Source organism: Trachemys scripta, chromosome 9 (genome assembly GCF_013100865.1).
Source record: "Trachemys scripta elegans isolate TJP31775 chromosome 9, CAS_Tse_1.0, whole genome shotgun sequence".
Classification (NCBI taxonomy): Eukaryota; Metazoa; Chordata; order Testudines; family Emydidae; genus Trachemys; species Trachemys scripta.
The window spans coordinates 47,594,812-47,614,513 of NC_048306.1; the positions used below are offsets into that span (position 1 = coordinate 47,594,812).

General features: G+C 49.9%; 1 protein-coding gene across 1 annotated transcript in view; it reads left to right on the plus strand.

The window, feature by feature from the left end:
* The window catches only part of CROCC2 (ciliary rootlet coiled-coil, rootletin family member 2), a 177,731-nt gene that overhangs the window by 101,997 nt on the left and 56,032 nt on the right, over nt 1-19,702 (plus strand). Inside the window, exons 21-23 of the mRNA XM_034781674.1 lie at nt 3,924-4,103; nt 5,316-5,450; nt 14,201-14,344. Coding sequence (XP_034637565.1) covers nt 3,924-4,103; nt 5,316-5,450; nt 14,201-14,344 — 459 coding nt within the window. The remainder of the gene's footprint in view (nt 1-3,923; nt 4,104-5,315; nt 5,451-14,200; nt 14,345-19,702) is intronic.

Below are 19,702 nucleotides of genomic sequence, written 5' to 3' on the forward strand. Positions count from 1 at the left end.
TATATGTTCCATTCTATATGCATCCGAAGAAGTGGGCTGTAGTCCACGAAAGCTTATGCTCTAATAAATTTGTTAGTCTCTAAGGTGCCACAAGTACTCCTGTTCTTCTTTTTGCGGATACAGACTAACACGGCTGCTACTCTGAAACCTGTCAAAAGGAAAAATGTGTCCTTTTAAAATCCTGAGGTCTGTGCTTCTGGTTCAAAATGATCCCACCGCTCTGCCACCATGTCAAGGCTAATTCCCCAATCTGGCACTTTGAGTGCAGAAGGTGGGGGCCCGCAAGGATTCTTAAAAATTAATACTGGCCACTCCAGGCTTATATTAAACTCCCAAGGTTACAGCTTTTTTCTGACCTCGGTTTGGTAGATGTTGCCACCAACCAAGTGCAGAACCCCTTTGAGAGCCCAGGAAGGCACACTTGGGAATTCCTTCCTATGAGATACCCTTAAGCCCTTTCACCCCCCTCCGGGGAAGAGCTGAGAAAGGGTGGGGGGGGAGAGAGAATCAGCTGTTTTCACCAGCTAACTAAAAAACATGTGCACAACCTCTTAGGACACAGAAAATCAATCTTGTTCTTAAAAAAAAGATAAATTTTATTTTTTTTAAAAAGAAAGAAAATACATTTGGAAACTCAGGTATTTGCTAGATTTCAAAAGAGTAACTACAAGGATTAAGCACCAAGAATAGTTTTCTTGAAGTCCAGCTTAAAGGTTATAAGCAAAACAAAAGCACCTGGGGTTAGCACAGAGGAGTCCATAAGCCATAAAGAAATAAAGAGATAAACCTAATCACGTCTTCCTAGACATTTCCTGATCTAGTTACATATTGGGATTTCAGATGAGTAGTTTCTAGGTATGATATCGGGGATTTTTCATACCAGGCCCCAAGCTTCTTACAGCATAGTTGTTGCCCTGTTCGCTTCTCCCCGGGAGAACAAACAGACAGATCAAAGGGGAATCTTTGTTTCAATTTTTAAAAGTTCTAGCCTTCCCATTGGCTCTTTTGGCCAGGTGCCCACTCACTTCCTTGTACCTATGCATAGCAGTGAGACTTTTTAATCCTTTACAAGTAGAGCAATTAGAGAACAACTTCTAAGAGGGATTTTATAGCTACTGGCTGGCTGAGTGTCCATAAAAGGGAGCTACCCCCCTCCCTTTTCATTTATCACAGGGTGCCTTACCCGGGGTCTGGTGACCCCTGGGTAACGTACCTTGGGACACCTTACGTAGGGCACAGTGACCCCTGGGTAATATACCATGGTACACCTTACCTGGGGCATGGTGACCCTTGGGTAATGTACCATGAGGCTTTATCCAGGGCACGGTGACCCCTCAGTAACGTATTAAGGGGCACCTTATGCAGGACATGGTGGCCTGTGTGGCCCTTGGAGTCTGTCAGGGAGGATGGGTGTCATTTGGAAAGGGACTCTCTAGCTCAGGGGTAGGCAACCTATGGCACACATGCCGAAGGCGGCACGCAAACTGATTTTCAGTGGCACTCACACTGCCTGGGTCCTGGCCACCAGTCCGGGGGGCTCTGCATTTTAATTTAATTTTAAATGAAGCTTCTTAAACATTTAAAAAACCTTCTTTACTTTACATACAACAATAGTTTAGTTATATATTATAGACTTATAGAAAGAGACCTTCTAAAAATGTTAAAATGTATTACTGGGACGTGAAACCTTAAATCAGAGTGAATAAATGAAGACTCGGCACACCACTTCTGAAAGGTTGCTGACCCCTGCTCTAGCTCAACACAGGGGCTGGGCTTGATGGAGGAATGCCTGTGGGAGGTCCTCTGGCTTGGGCTGTGTAGGGTCAGACCTGCATCACAACTCTGCCTTCTGGCCTGCAAATCTGTGACTCTATGGACAAGGCAGTGAGAAGGGAATTGTGCTGAGCAGTATTGAGCTGCCAGAAGGGACACCCTGCAGCTTCTGATGATCCAGTCCGACTGCTATCCTCCTGAGATCTTTTGTGCAAGACTTTTCAGCAGAATATGGCATGGCAGGACACCAGGTCTTGTGCTCCTCTCACAGACACCCAATTTATGCTGCTGTATCTCTATTGACTCAGTAGGAATAGTTCCTGATTAACACCACTGGGTGTGAGAGGACAAACTTTACAGTGGAAACAAGATCTGCTGCAAGTGAACTGGACAACATCAATGGGTGCAGTGAACTTGTGCTGCCACTGTTGAACAGTGGTTTCTGATCCAACGCCCACTGAGCTCAATGCAAAGTCTTCCATTGACTTCAATGGGCTGTGGATCCAATCTTGATTGCCCTACAGTTGGTTATACATCCAAACTGTCCTGCCCCTAATAGTGGCACTATAGTAAGCAAGTAGCACATAGAATTGTAGAATATTAGGGGTGGAAGAGACCTCAGGAGGTCATCTAGTCCAATCCCCTGCTCAAAGCAGGGCCAACACCAACTAAATCATCCCATCCAGGGCTTTGTCAAGCCAGGCCTTAAAAATCTCTAAGGATGGAGATTTCACCACCTCCCTAGGTAACCCATTCCAATGCTTCACCACCCTCCCAGTGAAATAGTGTTTCCTAATATCCAACCTAGACCTCCCCCGCTGCAACTTGAGACCATTACTCCTTGTTCTGTCATCTGCCACCACTGAGAACAGCCTAGCTCCATCCTCTCTGGAACTCCCCTTCAGGTAGTTGAAGGCTGCCATCAAATTCCCTTTCACTCTTCTCTTCTGCAAACTAAATAAGCCCAGTTCCCTCAGCATCTCCTCGTAAGTCATGTGCCCCAGACCCCTAATCATTTTCGTTGACCTCTGCTGGACTCTCCAATTTGTCCACATCCCTTCTGTAGTGGGGGACCAAAACTGGACACAATACTCCAGGTGTGGCCTCACTAGTGCCGAATAGAGGGGAATAATCACTTCTCTCGATCTGCTGGCAGTGCTCCTACTAATACAGCCCAATATGCCGTTGGCCTTCTTGGCAACAAGGGCACACTGCTGACTCATATCCAGCTTCTCATCCACTGTAATCCCCAGGTCCTTTTCTGCAGCACTGCTGCTTAGCCAGTCGGTCCCCAGCCTGTAGCAGTGCGTGGGATTCTTCCTTCCTAAGTACAGGACTCTGCACTTGTCCTTGTTGAACCTCATCAGATTTCTTTTGGCCCAATCCTCCAATTTGTCTGGGTCACTCTGGACTCTATCCCTACCCTCCAGCTTATCTACCTCTCCCTCCAGTTTAGTGTCATCTGTGAACTTGCTGAGGGTGCAATTCATCCCATCATTCAGATCATTAATAAAGATGTTGAACAAAACCGGCACCAGGACCGACCCCTGGAGTACTCCACTTGATACCGGCTGACAACTAGACATCGAGCCATTGATCACTACCTGTTAAGCCCGACAATCTAGCCAGCTTTCTTTCCACCTTTTAGTCCATTCATCTAATCCATACTTCTTTAACTTGCTGGCAAGAATACTATGGGACATCGTATCAAAAGCTTCGCTAAAGTCAAGATATATCACATCCACTGCTTTCCCCATATTCACAGAGCCAATTATCTCATCATAGAAGGCAATCAGGTTGGTCAGGTATGACTTGCCCTTGGTGAATCCATGTTGACTGTTCCTGATCACCTTCCTCTCCTCCACCATAGTAATATGGTGAAGACTCCAGATCACAGGCAGTCCTGGGACCCTAGCTACATTGTGTATTCTTTGTCCTAAGCGTTCTCCTCCGTGCTGGCTGGAAGCATGACCTGTACCGTAGCTGGGCCATTACAGCATTAACGCTCTCCCTGACCTCTGTCTGGCAAGCCCTGTATGGAGTGCCACATGGCTCTGCACAGCAGCAGGGTGAGGGCTGTAACTTCTCAGGAAGGTCTGTCCCCATCCAGACCTGTCCTAATGGCCTGCTCTGCTCTTGCTCGATGTCAGGAGAGTCTGTATCTGGCACTGAGGGAGGAGAAGGAAGAGGCTGTGCACCGGCTGCACCAGGAGAAGGAGGAGCTGCTGTCCAAATATGAGGCTGAGAAAGAGGAGCTGGCTGAGGAAGTACTGAGTTTGCAGCAGGAGCGGGATGAAAGCCTCCTCCTGTTGGAGAATGACAAGCAGAAGGTAAGCAGGGAGAGCAATGGTCCTGGAGGAGCAATGGCTGCAGGAAAGCTCCAGTCCCGGCCTCTCCCAGTGGAAGGCACTGGGGGAGTGGTATAGCGTGCTGGCTGTGGGGAACCCAGAGGAATGGAGAACATACCTTACAAAAGGAGACTTAAGGAGCTTGGCTTGTTTAGCCTAACCAAATGAAGGCTGAAGGGAGATATGATTGCGCTCTATAAATACATCAGAGGGATAAACACCAGGGAGGGAGAGGAGTTATTTAAGTTAAGCACCAATGCAGACACAAGAACAAATGGCTATAAACTGGCCATCAACAAGTTTAGGCTTGAAATATGTGAAGGTTTCTAACCATCAGAGGAGTGAAGTTCTGGAACAGCCTTCCAAGGGGAGCAGTGGGAGCAAAAAATCTAACTGGCTTCAAGCCTGAGCTTGATAAATTTATGGTGGGGATGGTATGTTGAGGTTGCCTACAATGGCATATAGCCAATCTGCAACTGCTAGCAGCAAATATCTCCAATGGCCAGAGATGGGACACTAGATGGGAAGGACTTTGAGTTACTACAGAGAATTCTTTCCCAGGTGTCTGGCTGGTGGGTCTTGTTGAAATACTCAGGGTCTAATTGATTGCTATATTTGGAATTGAGAAGGAATTTTTCCCCAGCTCAGATTGGCAGAGACCCTGGCGGGGTTTCGCCTTCCTGTGCAGCATGGGACAGGGTGACTTGCAGGTTTAAACTAGTGTAAATGGTGGATTCTCTGTAACATGAAGTCTTTAAATCGTGATTTGAGGACTTCAGTAACTCAGCCAGAGGTTCGGGGTCTGTTACAGGAGTGGGTGGGTGAGGTTCCGTGGCCTGCGATGTGCAGAAGGTCAGACTAGATGATCATGATAGACCCTTCTGACCTTAAAGTCTATGTGTCAGTGAGTCTACTTCAGGCCCAGCCTGTGCCAACGGGAGGCGCTGTGGGGGGTGATATAAAGTGCTGGGTGTGGGTAACCCCACAGCTACTACAGGCCCAGCCTGGGCCAGCAGGAGGCTCTCTATTGAATGGCATAACAGTGCTAGCTGCAAGGAAGCGTGCAGCCACTGCAGTCCTAGCAGGGGGTACCTGTGGAGAATGTTCTTCCGTCCCAACATGCTGAGTTCCTGCACTTGTCCTTCCATGTGTGCCATTCTTAAATGATGGCTCCTGTCTGTTGCACCCTGCCAGGCACTGTCCCTGAAGGAAACGGAGAAGAGTCTGCTGTCAGAGAAGCTCAGCGAGGCCCAGCGGGAGCTTATGAATGCCAGAATGGAGATCGACCGGGTGAAGCTGGAGGCTCTGAACCGCCAGGAGCAGGATAAGGTGAGCTCAGATCCTTCTCTAGACACTGTGTGGCCCAAACAGTCATGTGCCCTGCAGGAGTTCTGCTGTGGCCAGCCCTGCAGCAGGAAGGTGCTTAAGCACGTGTCGAATTTCAGGCATGTGAGTGATCCCACTGAAGCTGATGAGTATCAGTAATGGACAGGATTGCCTGTTTATCCTCCATGTTGCTAGCCAATTGTTTGAAAATGGCCTGGGCCAGCAAGCTCCAGATGAATTCTGGGATTCAACAGGAGGGATGATAGGAGTTGAATCCATAGTCGGACAGTTCCTCTGCACGCTGACTGGTATCCCCTAATCTGCTGTGAAAAGTACCCAGAATGCATAGTGCCTAGAAACAGCAGTTGGTGCCTGGGATACCTACCTGCAGTGCAATACACTTCTGGCAGTACAGCACTGTGAAATGTGGATGTGAAGCTTCAAAGGGGAAGTAGCTTTAACCTGGGGCATGTGCACAGTGTGGACACACAGTCAATGCAGCTACATTGGTCCATTTACATCAATACACACTAGACTGCCACAACTTCTTCATTTAGACTGAGCCTTGCTATGAGAATAAAAACCCTCTTCAGGGGGAGAAGTCTTTCAGTGCCTCTGTTAAGGCTAATTCCCCACTCTGGCACTACGAGTGCAGAAGGTGGGGGCCCGCAAGGATTCTAAAAATTAATACTGGCCACTCCAGGCTTATATTAAACTCCCAAGGTTACAGCTTCTCTCTGATCTCGGATTGTTAGATGCTGCCACCACCCAAATGCAGAACCCCTTTGAGAGCCCAGGAAGGCGCACTTGGGAATTCCTTCCTGAGGGGTACCCTCAAGCCCTTTCACCACTCCCCCACTGGGAAGAGCTGAGAAAGAGGAGGGGAAAAAAGGAAATTAGCTGTTGCCACCAGTTAATTAAACAACATGTGCACAAACCTCTTAAGACACAAAAATCCAATTTTGTTCTAAAAAAAGGTAAATTTTATTAATAAAAAAAAGAAAGAAAATACATTTGGGAACTCAGGCTATTGCTAAATTTTAAAAGAGCAACTACAAGGATTAAGCATCAAGAGTAGCTTTTTTGAGGTCCAACTTAACGGGTACAAGCAAAACAAAAGCACCTGGGGTTAGCACAGAGGAATCCACAAGCCATAATTAAATAAAAGGGATTAACCTAATCACATCTTCCTAGATATTTCCTGATCTACTTACATATCTGGGGTTTTAAATTAGTAGTTTCTAGGTATGATACTGATGATTTTTTCATACCTGGCCCAAGCTTCTTACAGCATAACTGCTGTCCTGTCCTCCTCTCCCCGGGAGAACAACAACAGACAGAAAGACAAAAGGGGAGTCTTGGTTCCATTTTAAAAAGTTCTAGCCTTCCCATTGACTCTTTTGGCCAGGTGCCCACTCACTTCCTTTTACCTATGCATCGCAGGGAGACTTTTTAACCCTTTACAGGTAGAGCAATTAGAGAACAGCTACTAAGAGGTTTAACTACTGGCTGGCTGGGTGTCCATAAAAGGGAGCTACTCCCCCCTGCCCCCTTCATTTATCACAGCCTCCTCCATGCACTGAAAATGTGACTGATCTTACAAGTTAGATGACTTGGCCAGTCTAAATCTACTACCTGGCTGAAGTTTGTTGTTATCAGAGACACATAACTCTGCATAGAGTCCTGTTATGGGCCAGAATTAAGGCACATCGGCACCGCTGTGTGCTTGACCATTGCTTATGCTTGCAGAATTCCATTGTGAGATTTCAGTGAGCTAGCATAATGTTGGGTGGTTTGGTTTGGTTTTACAATCAGAAAAATTATGCATGACATCAGCAGGGGCTCAGCCACCAGATAGATCATTCCAAACGAGAACATGCACGTTAAAGAATAGTCCCGTAACACCAAACAAACAGTACAAGAAGGATATAAAACTCCAACCAGAACTCATCTGCAAAGCATTGACATTGGTAAGATTGGTTGGGAACCAAAGGGAAATCAAATGCAAAAAAAAAAACTTTCCTCAATGACTGTAAACAATCCCCTATCCCCAAATATCACTGAGTGGGAGGAATGGAAATAACCTGCTGTGGTGTAGTGGTGTGATCAAAAGGGGAGAGACTTTGTTCCCTTGGAAAATGTTCCATTTGATTCCCTGGGCCCAGTTGTATTCTCATTGAAGTCAACAAAAAAAGTTCCCTTGATTACTATGAGGAAAGGATTGGACTTTCATCTTTAACCCCTATGTGGGATGTGCAACTGTGCGAATAACTAGACTGTAAACCCTTTGTTGCTGGACCTGTGTTTTTAGCTACCTCTAAAGATTAATGCACACACACATTACATTGCATTATATAGACAATAATAATAGTCACTAATATACATTCCAGCAGCAGATTTCTCTAGCATAGGGATTAACATACCGAGGAGTGCAGGCCAGAGGGTGGCACAAAACACCTCTCCTTACTGCCTTCCCTTCCATTACATGTGAGAGAAATAGCAAAACAGGATCTAGTCAGTTTCACTTTCCTGAGTTCTTCTCAAGGCTAGCCCAGAAACAAGATGAAATGGACAGAGCTGGTCAGTTTTGCTTTGCTTCATTGCTTGCTCATAGAGGGAAGCAGGGTGGAGGCTGAGGATAATCCAGGCAGAGCAGTGAAGGGAAAGAATAGAGAAGGGCCAGAAGTGGAGGGCAAGGAATGGGGATGAAACCATGGATGAGCAGGTAGGGGAGGAGGCAACATGGAGGGAGAGCAGGAAAAGAAGCAAAGGACAAAATTGAGAGAGCACAAAAGATGGAGATGGGGCGGGGAGGGAGGGGGAAAGGGAGAAAATCCTCAGGAAGAAAGGAAAGGCATGTGCAGAGCTTTCTCTGTGTGTGACACCCATAGTAATGCATACACTGTACAGCCACCTTTCCTCTGCACCCCACGTTCTCACACACAGAGATTTATGCTGGGCTTGGGGCACAAATCAAGGCTGCCAAAGCCTGCTGTGGAACATTCATCCATGGGAACATCAGGCGTTTTGAAGATTTGTGATGAGGCCACAAAGCAGGATTTAATTAGATCTTTAATTACTTGATTGGCTTTGATTATGGTTAGAAGACATCAAGTGCCATGGATGTGCTAAGGACAATTATCCCTCCCCCATCATGGCTACTCTCCCACAGCATTCTCCCTCTCTGAGTGTCACATCAGCGAGGGGAAGTGACACCCTTTAGGTCACACAGCAAGTCAGTGGCAGAGGCAGGATCAGAAGCCACATCTTTTGAGCCCAGTTCCATGTGGTATCCTTTAGCCCAGTGGCTCTCAACCTTTCCGGACTACTGTACCCCTTTCCGGAGACTGATTTGTTTTGTGTTTCCCCATGTGTCACCTCACTTAAAAATTACTTGCTTACAAAATCAGACATAAACATACAAAAGTGTCACAGCACATGAGTACTGAAACATTGCTACTGCCCCATTTTTACCATATAATTATCAAATAAATCAACTGGAATATAAATCTTGTACTTACATTTCAATGTATAGTATATAGATCAGTATAAACAAGTCATTGTATGAAATTTTAGTTTGTACTGACTTCACTAGTGCTTTTTATGTAGCCTGTTGTAAAACTAGGCAAACATCTAGATCAGTTGATGTACCCCTGGGAAGACCTCTGTGTACTCCCAGGGGCACGTGTACCCCTGGTTGAGAACCACTACTCTAGCCCATATCTCAGCCCAAATCCCGCTGCACTCTTGACCTCCCTTGAACGCACCTTAGTCCATCTCTCTTCCTTGTCCTCAGATATTGCTGGTTACCTGGCTCCTGTACTCTGCCTCCAACCAATCTGCTGTCTCCCTGTCCTCCGAGATAGTTCCTTGACCCTACCTTCCTCTCTAGCTGCCAACCCTCCTCCATACTTCTCAAGCACATGCTATACTCCCACTGCCTCAACTTCCCCCATTTACACCTCCTGCAGTTTGGCTGCCTGCCCCTCTTCTTCTCAAACTGCCCTTAGCCAGGTCACCAACAGCCTCTCCCTGGCCAAGCTGCACAGCCTTTTAGCCTAGCTGTGCGCTCCCCTAGACACAGCTAATCATGCTCTCCTCTGGCTAGAAAGGCCCTGCTCACCTACCAAACACTCCTGCAGGGTCATCTTGGATGGTTCCTCTTCTGACACCCACAGTGCTCTATCATTAGCTCCCTCCAGAATGACTTTCCTGGCATTGCCATGGATTTACACTGAGAATACACTGCTGAGGATGTACCACACATAATTCATTAATTGGTGTGGTCTTGTTGCTGCTGGACTCAGCAGCCAAGGGGTTAAGGCAAAGATGGTTTGATTATATAAGTTCTCTCCTGTTTGTGTGCTGTGGGCAGTGCCTTACAGTCGTGTAAGGAGGGGGTTCTACCAAAGAGAGAATGGGCAGGGCAGAGAGTGAGTCTAAGCCACAGAGGCATCTCCAGGGAGCCCGTGTGTTGCAATGAAGTGCTGGAAGCTGCCTTGTATTTCTTCATCCTGTTCTATGCATGGCTCTGAAATTGACATTCCTTGGAGAAATCATATGTAGCCTGCAACCCAGTAAAACAGCTTCTGGCACCAGAAAAAAAGACCTTGCCTAAGAGTCGCTCATTTCCTGGAGCTTCCCCACCCCTCCAGCCCAGATGAGTTCTCTGCTCAGATGGCAACTCATGGGCCAGTGTAGCCTTAAGGACTTATCTACCCAGCACCGCAGTGTGAACTAGAGGGGTGTGAATTGTAGAATGCTGTAGTGTGTAGTGCTCTAACTGCACTGTGTAGACTCTGCTGACAAGTTTTAAAAGGCAGCTAGTTTGTGCCGATGCAGTCCTGCTTCAAACAGAGCTATGGTACACGCACTAGGTGCTACTTAGAGCACACTAGCAGGGTCTCCAGGGGGCAGTTAGAGTGCTCTACAGTTTATGCCTCGTTAGTTCGCAGACAAGCCCTTCAAAACACAGAAGGGAAGTGGAATCCTGTTCAGTCCCAGATGCCACGTGCCCCATCTGCATCTTTGCCTGTAGCTCGAGGCTTTGGTTTGCTTTTTCTCCACACATCTCTCAGAGTTATAAAGAATTTTGCTGGCCAGGCTGCATGTGACAGAGCGGCAGAGCAGGGAGTGGAATAATGGGCCCATTGGGAGCACTTAAGAGTCCCTCAATGAAACATGAGGCCAGATCCCCAGCTGGTGTAAATTGGCATAGCACCATGAAAGTTAATGAGCCAGAGCCCCAGATGATGTAAATTGGCATAGCTCTGTGGAAGTCAATGGGCCGCGCGCCCAGCTGGTGTGAATCAGCAAAGCTCCATTGACGTCCACTGGTCTGTACTATTTACACCAACTGAGGATCCGTCCCTTTCTTGGTAGCCCCCCAGATCTTCCATCCTTGCTTACTTGTCACCGTTATTGTTGGTGGAATGCCCCAGACTGGCAGATGTTGGGCCCAGCTCTGCTCACTCACTTGACTGAACTCCATTGACTTTGCTGGAGCTGTCCCTGATTTACACCTGGAAAACTGCCATCAGAATCAGGTCTGTAGAGAGCTGATGAGTTGTGTGTCCTTCCTCCCCACCCCCGCCCCATGTCAGAGGATTGCAATAAAATGCTGGGTTTTAAAGAGACAGTTTGTAATCTAGTCAGCTTCCAAAAAATGAGTTCAGTGTAGTGTCAGGTGCTGCCCCTGCCCATGAAACCCCTTGACAGGTTTGTGCTGTCCTCGGCTCAAGTGCGGTTTTGTCTCCCCTGTTGCTGTGTGAGAGACCCACACAGATCTCAGGGAAACCACTGACACTAGCCCTGATCCTGCCAAGTGCATGGCCACCCAAAGCCACGCTGACTAGAGTACGGTTCCACACAGGCCTGATGTCAATATGGTGCCCTATGGACAAGGGGCCGTTTGGGAGGACTAGCTGGCAGAATTGGGGCCTCCCTTTAGTACACAGGAGAAACAGTGCAAGTGAGCGAGTGGTCAAATGCTCTTGGCTTTGGGTGGCTTTGGGGCTGCTTGTAGCAATACTAGGTATACAGTAATATAGACAGAAATGGGTAGGGTGAGCGCATCGCTTTGAAGCCCCTCCTAAGGCGGAGTATCTCGATACAGGCTATTTCTTGCATCCAGAGCAGAAAGCCCTAGTTTGTGAGGAGCCCTAGGAAATGCCAGGGGATGCTCTGTGTATACTTTATGAGTAAATCCGCTGTAGCCATATAAATCCTGCTGGTGGGATACCACACAAATGAAGGTGTTTTCATGCAGATATCCCAGGAATCCCCACTGCAGCCTGGATAATATAAAATCAATGCAAACATCCAGGAGGCTGCAGAGAAAATATACATGGACGCAGAGAGAGGAGAGAAATGGGCAAGATTAACCAGCTTTTAACTTGGAAAAAAATCTAAGTGGGCCCCAAGCTCCCAAGCGCTCGCACAGCTGAAGAACCCTGCTGAGTTCAGTAGCATTGCTCATATGAGTAAAGTTAAGCACTTGAGTTTTGCAGGATTAGGGTCTAGGACCTTTTGGGCGCAGGGGGAAAGCATAAATCTACAAAGCAGAGAGGAGATGCTGAGGTGTGACAGTGGATAGCAGCCTTTTTATCCCCCTACAGCATGTTCTGGGGGCAGAAACTGACCATGCTGGGTGAAAGTCTGAGGCTCCTCCTGTTGGAGTTGATTACAGTTTTAACAGTCACTTCCTGGGGGTCCATAGGCTGTATCCCCACAGGCTATATCTTCAGCTGGTGCAAATCAGCATAACTCCATGGAAGTCAGTGGTCCTACGTTAATTTACACCGGCTGGGAATCTGGCCCGTAACATCCCAACCCAGAGAGGTAACGGGTTAGTTCAAGCACCTTTGGAATTCTGCGTGTAGCAGTTTTGGATGCCCCATTTCAAGGAAGATAGTGGCAAACGGGAGTCAATTCAGAGAGAGGCAACAAAAGTGATTGCAGGTTCGGAGAGACTGATTGTATAGAGTAGTTCAGGGAGGAGTGACAAAATAATGGGATCAAACTTCACAAACAAAAATTTAGGCTAGACATCGGGAAAAATTTCCTAACAATAAGGGCAATTAAACCATGGAATAATTTTCTCAGGGAAGTGTTGGAAGCCCCTTCGCTGGAACTGCTCATACTTGGTCTAGACAAGTCACGCGGGAATGTTCTGCAGGGAGCAGTTCTGCATTGGCAGGGGCCTGAGGTGGATGATCTAATAGGTCGTCTTCCATCTCTGCATTTTATGATTCTACGAATTTTAGTTCCATTAGAAATGCAGGAGAGAAAAAATCCTGGGCAGATCATGGGACACAGTAAAGATTCAAAACGGGCATCCAGCACAATGAAAAGGGAAAAAGAGAACATATGGAAACAGCTGACGATGCCCTTTACACCCTTCCTGGCTAAACGCTATGGACTGCCGCCCGTTTGCTAGGAGCCCTGGTTAAGAGGCACAATTCCTGCCCCCTTCCCCCCCCCGGCTTCTAGAAGGGGGCTGGCCCAGACCAGATTGCTACCCCCATGTGCCAGCATTGCTGTGCTTGCAGGCATGTTGGCAGTGGAGCTCAGCTCAGTCCCTACACCTCTGCCTGCTCCTGCAGTGGATATGTGGGGAGGCCATGCCCCTGCTCAACTGCATGTGCAAGGCCAGGCTGCTGTCTTGTCCTATGTGGGGGAATTCACCCCTTTGTGCAAGCACAAGTGTCAGGCCCACCTACAGGAGGAGGGTGCTCCCTCCAGGCACAGAGCTGGAATAGCTGCCCTGCATGACGCCCTGCACGAGCCCTCCGGTCCAGGAGGTGTGCTGGGGGCATGGCTGGGACATTGCTAAACCCAGCCATTCCCAGCTGCTGGGGGGACACTATACCCAGGAGAGGCTGGCCTGTGAGGCTGCTTGGACAGGCTGGAGGCTAACCAGCTCCAGCAGTCCAAGGATCAAGGGCACACATTGGGCTCAGTACAGGCACAGGGGTGAATCCCCTCGTGAACCTGATTCTCCTCTGACTTACATCTACATGGATGGGGAATTGGCCCATGGAAGCAAATGGCCCTCACTGTGAACTCACAGTCCTTTCACTCCACTGCAGTACCACACAGTCCCTCCCAGTGCACAGCACTGGGGGTGGGATGGGAGCCAGGCCTTGCTGTGACTGTGTTGTAAGGTGCATGGAAACATGTCAGGAAGGCAGGGAGGGGAGTTGCGCGGCGTGGAAGTGCAGGAGCTGGACAGAGGAAGACAGGGATGGCCCGCATGTGTTCCATGCCCCCTGTGTCTGATGCACGGAGGATGCCAGTCTGTCACAGTCCCAGTTCTGGAGCTTTAGCTCAAGCTGGAGCAGCCCTCATGTTTAGCTCTGGAGGTCTCTGGTTCAGGCCCTGGCCAAGGTGGTGGCTGTCACCTGGGCCTTCTGCAGTGCACCCTAGCTGTAAAGCAAAGCACTGGGCCCTTAAGCAGCATGGGCACTGTCTGCCACCGGGGATGACCTGGCTTAGGGAGGAGGCAGCGGCCCTTTGGCATCACCCACTGGCTTACAGAGCCTTGTCCTGCAAACCAGCACACTCCTCCCCACAGTTCTTACGCTCCAGGCTCCGTGGGGCCAGCCGACGGTGAGTGTGTTACACATGGGGGTTAGCTGGTTGGAGCATGAGTGCAAGAGGTAAAGCAGCACGGCATGCAGCCAGCCTGGCACACTTGGGCATGGAGACTGAGCATCACTGACAGCACTGTCCCCTCCTGGTCCCCCCCCCAGAACACAGTCACCAGTATCACTGGAGAGCTGCACACCTTCCAGGCTCAGTTTGAAGACGCAGTGGCTGCCCATCAGAGAGAGGCCAAGAGCTTGAACGAGCACATAAAGGAGCTGGCAAGAGAGAGGGACTCTGCGGGGAGGGAGGTATGTATGGCTGTTCTGGGTCATCTGTGCACTGTGGGTTAACTCTCTGCTTGCCAAGAGTCTAAGCAAGCCAGTCTGACAGAGGAGACAAGTTCGGCCTCACCTGCACTGGGGCTTTGCCCTGAGTCCAGCCATCAATGCAACTGTCACCCACAAGGGAGTGTGTTACAGGCCCCATGCCATGCCCACCAGAGAGGAGAGGAGTCCTTGCAGCAGCAGCTCTAGCCATGGAGGGCTGACTCTTTAGCTCAATCTGTAGCAGCTCGTGCTTTTAGCTCTGGGGGTCCTGGGGTCAGTCCCTGGTGACGGCCGTCACACAACACTAGCACAGCATTCGTAACAGACCCAAAACATATTGTAGCTGTGCGCTCTCGTCCCGTGCAAGTGCCCCAGAGCCTTCCTGCTGGGTACACTACACAGGGAGCAGCTGCGAGCTTCCCACAGCCATCGCTTCTACACCAGCCACTGCAGATGGCACAAGCTGGCTCAAACCCTCGGGGAGTAAGGGCCAGGTGCAAGCCCTAGGATCTGGGCTCTGCTCCCTGGCTAACAGCTCTGGTGAGTCAGCATCAGAGCGAGAGAATGGCCCCCACCACAAAAGGACAGGAGAGTGGGGGGACAGAAAATTAAAAAACATGAAAGAGGAGAGAGAGTAATTTAACATGACAGGCTGTTTATTTTGGCAACAATGGGCTCCTTTCAACAGATTTCAAAGTCCGACTCTGGGAGGGACCACACAGGGAAGCAGAAGGGGATTCAGAGCATGGGGAGGCAGAGGGAGGAGGGGGCTGCACTGGTATACGATAAGGGCCGAGGAACCGTGGCACAGAAAGAGGGACCCAGAAGCCAGTCCCAGTGAAAGAAGGGGGTGCAAAACTCAGAGATAAAGACGGAAGAGAGAAGGGGGCTGAGGGAGAGGGAGAAATTGGCAGAGAGTGGGAGAAAGACAATTAAAGGACTTATAGAACAAGCTGAGGGCAGAGAAACAGAGAAATCCTAGCAGACGCCTGCTAGGGCCCACTTATCGCCATGGGAACCATAACATTTTCACAGCCTTTTAACTTGAGAAAGTGTCTCAGGCCGGTTCTGCAGCCATGCCTTCCCAACGCAGGCATGCACACGCACACACACATGCATGCACACATTCGCTCTCTCTCCTCCCCACCCTCCCTCTGCTCTGTCCTTCCGCCCAGGACTCAGCTGGAGATTTGGCTCCCTGAGCGTGGATTTCAAAAGAGGCTGTTTATAAAAATTTCTAGTAAAGAAATAATTACGATAATCAAATTAAGAGCTTTGGCTGTCACATTCCTGCAAATGGGGAAGGTTGTCTTTGCAGAGAAGGAGCTGGGGTTGTTTTCTTTTCATGGTTTTGTTCTTTTTCTCAATCCCAGCCCCCTCCCCTTTATCCTGGGAAATGAAAACAGTTTGTTTTATGATGGATCGTCCCTTTCTTTGGTCATTGACCTTCTGGGTGAATTTCTGCTGAGCTCGGTGGAAAATGCTAGGCGCATTTGTGGATCCCATATGTGGGTGGGGGGATGGGAGGGGGAGCTCACCCTAATCCTCCTCAGAAACAGAACAATAACAACATGGAGTGGGACGAAGTGATCCGGGCCAACAGGGAGGATCTGGACAGTGTTAGGGTTTTACAGATCGAAGGAGGAAAAAGGAACGAAAGAAACTGGTGACTTTAAGTTTCTGCGGAAATTTCTATCCCACCCCCACACTCCAGCCCCCACCTCAAAGGTCACTGGGGCAGAACTGGAGCAGCAGGATAAACTCAAGGCAGCTTTTTACTAAAGGGGCAGAATCAATGGGCTCAACACTAGGAGATTTCCCAGCTGGTCCCCACCCCGTCCCACACCAGCAACCCTGTGCTAAGGAGGGAAACAGCTGACTTATTCCCAGGGAATGCTACACAACCTTCACTCCCCTCCTTTTGACATTGAGAGAGGGGACATGATTAGGCCCTATCTGGGCTAGTGAATAAGACACTGACCTGGGAGTCAGGAGACCGGGGTCCATCCCACCTCAGTCACTGACCTTGGGCAAATCACATCACGTCCCTGGCCTCCATTTCCCCTCCAGCCCTGTGCTCATTTAGCTGCAGAGCTCTCTGGGGTAGGGCCAGTCTCTCCCTGTGTGTGGGTGCAGCACCCAGATCTAATCTACACTGGCACCTCCGGGGGCTACTGTGTTGTAAACAGCCATAAGTTATAACATTCATTTATTGGCATCATTTGCTTTGAATCTGTAAGCCCCTGAATGCCTCCCCGTAAGCCTCCCTTGAGTGCCCTCCATGTCTCCCTGCCAGGTCTCTGTGGTAGCTGTGCTGGCATGTGAAGGAGGGTGTGGGATCAGCCCCACTGTTGCTGATCCTGGTGTGACCAGAGAGGTGCAGCTGAAGCAGAGCAAGCCTTCATGCTGTCTGGGAGCAAATCTCTCTCTGGGCCCCGTTTTCTCAGGAATTCCCCAGCTGTGATCCCCTAAGGACACCTCGCTGTGTCACAGTGTTTCCAAAAAGGCTAAAGGGCTGCATTAGTAGGAGCATTGCCAGCAGATTGAGGCAAGTGATTATTCCCCTCTATTGAATCATAGAATATCAGGGTTGGAAGGGACCTCTGGAGGTCATCTAGTCCAACCCCCTACTCAAAGCAACACTAATCCTCAGACACATTTTTGCCCCACATCCCTAAATGGCCCCCTCAAGGGCTGAACTCACAAACTTGGGTTTAGCAGGCCAATGCTCAAACCACTGAGCTATCCCTTCCCCCGCTCCATGCCACTCCACTCCACTGGTGAGTGCCCACTGGGCACTGGTGAGGCCACATCTGGAGTACTGCATCCAGTTTTGGGCCCCCCAGTACAGAAAGGACGTGGACAAATTGTAGAGAGTCCAGCGGAGGGCAACAAAAATGATTAGGGGGCTAGGGCACATGACTTCTTCTTCAAGTGCTTGTTCATGTTGATTCCAATCAGGTGTGTGCCGTGCACGTGCACGGTAGCTGGAAGATTTTTTCCCCTAGCAGCATCTATCAGGTCGGCCTGGGCATCCCCTGGAGTCACGCCTTCATGGCGCCCAATATAGAGCCCTGTTGACCCACGACCCTTTCAGGTCCTTCTTACCGCCAGTGATGGTTAGCTGAAACTTCCCTGTGCTCATGTCTTGACAAGCGCATTTAGCAGTTTCTTACATTGTTCTCCATTAGTTTTCCATTGTTGGTTAATAGTTAGTAGTTCATTAGTGTTAGATAAGTTTCTGGGGGCGGGGAGGGGAATCCTCTCCTACGCTCTCCTGACACCAGGGTCTCCGGGCTTCAAAGCCTGCAAAGCCTGAAGCAAGTGTATACCCAGAAGCAATCCTCACACCTCATGTCTAAGTGTTTAGGAGAGGGCCATCAGAAGGATTGTCGTGCCATTTGTAAGACTTTTCAGCCCAGGACTTCAAAAGATAGAGAACAGTGCCTGAAGGTCCTATTGATGAAGGCAGCACTCTATTCCCCAGTCTGACTCTGTGTCGATGGACCATCCGCCAAATACCTCCTCCTCAGTGCAGAGCGCTCTGGCACCATCAGCACGAGCACCGGTGCCGGGTAAGGATAAGGACTCATGGCACCGTCCCTGCTCCACTCGTGGCTCAGATGCCACATGCAGGCACCATTTGCAATTGTCGGTGCTGCAAAAGAAGAAGAAGCCGGAGAGGGGTCACTCTCCCCCAGCTAGGCCTAAGGAGCCTGCCGTTGTGAGACATGAGTCAGGCCACACTAGTGCTGCACCACTGGTGATGGTCACGCCAACTCCTGCCCACATGGAACGGCGATTGAGTCCAGACTTTCCTCGCTTGCCAAGGCCGAGCCAGGAGCTGCACCTCCCTTCAACACCGGAGGCCACTCCCCAGCACCGGAGCACACCCAGCAGTCACTCTGATCCCCGAGCCCTCAGCGTGAAAGCTTGGTGCCAAGAAGTACCACTCCCCCATGGTCATTGTTTTCAGACACCTCGGAGTCGGGCTCCTATCATTCCCGGAGGAGTAGGAGCAGACGGTCCATGTCAGCTTGGCACCGGCACCCTTACACAGCACCGTGGCCCGCCCAATGGCAGCCCCGGCACCATGGCTATTTTGGACTCCCTGGGCATTTCAAAGGAAAGCCAAGGTTGCAGCCAAGGATCTCATTCCAGGGTGACGTTGGTGGCCTCGGCCTTATTTGTATCCCCACCAGCACCAGCAGGATCGGGGGTAGGCCTATTACCACCCTTCGCTACCATCTCAATGCCTCCAGTGCAGCCAGCACTGGGCCCGGGGGTCCCGGCAACCCCGGCATTGGCGGGGACTCCGGCACCAATGACGATTCTGGCACCGGCGGCGAGTCCGATGTCAAGGATGACATTGGCGCTGATGGCACTTTTGGCACCGGCGTTGCTTGCGTCGGTGTATGCAGCCCCTATACTGAGGGGCACAACACCATATGGGTTGGCACTAGCCCAAGAAACCCAGGTGCCGCGGGATCCCTTGAGTGCAGAAGGAAGGGAGCAGCCACCCCTCACGGGGGTCTCTTCCTCGTCCTCGCCAGATGAGGCATTGGAGGGCACGGTGACAGTCCCAGCCTTGGAAGACAACAGGGTTCTGCAGCAATTTTGTGGAGGGATTCCCAGGGCCTGGGCATTCAGGCGGAGGAGGTAGTGGAGGATGCAGATCCAATGGTGGACCTCCTCACCCCCTCTGGACCTGCACGGATTGCCCTGCCCCTCATAAAGACCATCTCTAACACCATGAAAACTGTGGCAGACCCCAGCCTCATTGCCCCCTATGGTTAAGTGCAACGAAAGACGCTACTTTGTGCCGTCCAAGGGTTATGAGCATTTATACACACATCCCACACCTGACTCTCTCGTGGTCAATGCTGCCAACCAACATGAGCGTCAGGGCTTCCAGGGACCCTCCCCGATGAATCGGGAGGTGAAAAAGCTTGACCTTTATGGGAGAAAGTTCTACTCCATTGGAGGCTTACAGCTCTGCATTTCAAATCAGCAGGCCATTATCAGGAGGTACTGCTTCAGCACATGCGGGGCAATGGCTAAATTTGCAGAGCTGTTGCCGCAGGACTCCTGCACCAAGTTTTTGGCTCTCATGGTGGAAGGGAAGCTTATTTCCGGGACTTCACTACAAGCCGTACTGGATGCAGCGAATGTGGCTACTCGTGTCATGGCCACAGGCATAGCTATGAGGAGGGGCTCCTGGCTCCAAATCTCAGGCTTGCCATATGAGATCCAACAAACTATTCAGGATCTACAAGGGTTCGGCTCTATTTTCTGAAAAGATGGATAAAAGGCTGCATAGCCTGAAGGATTCAATAGCCA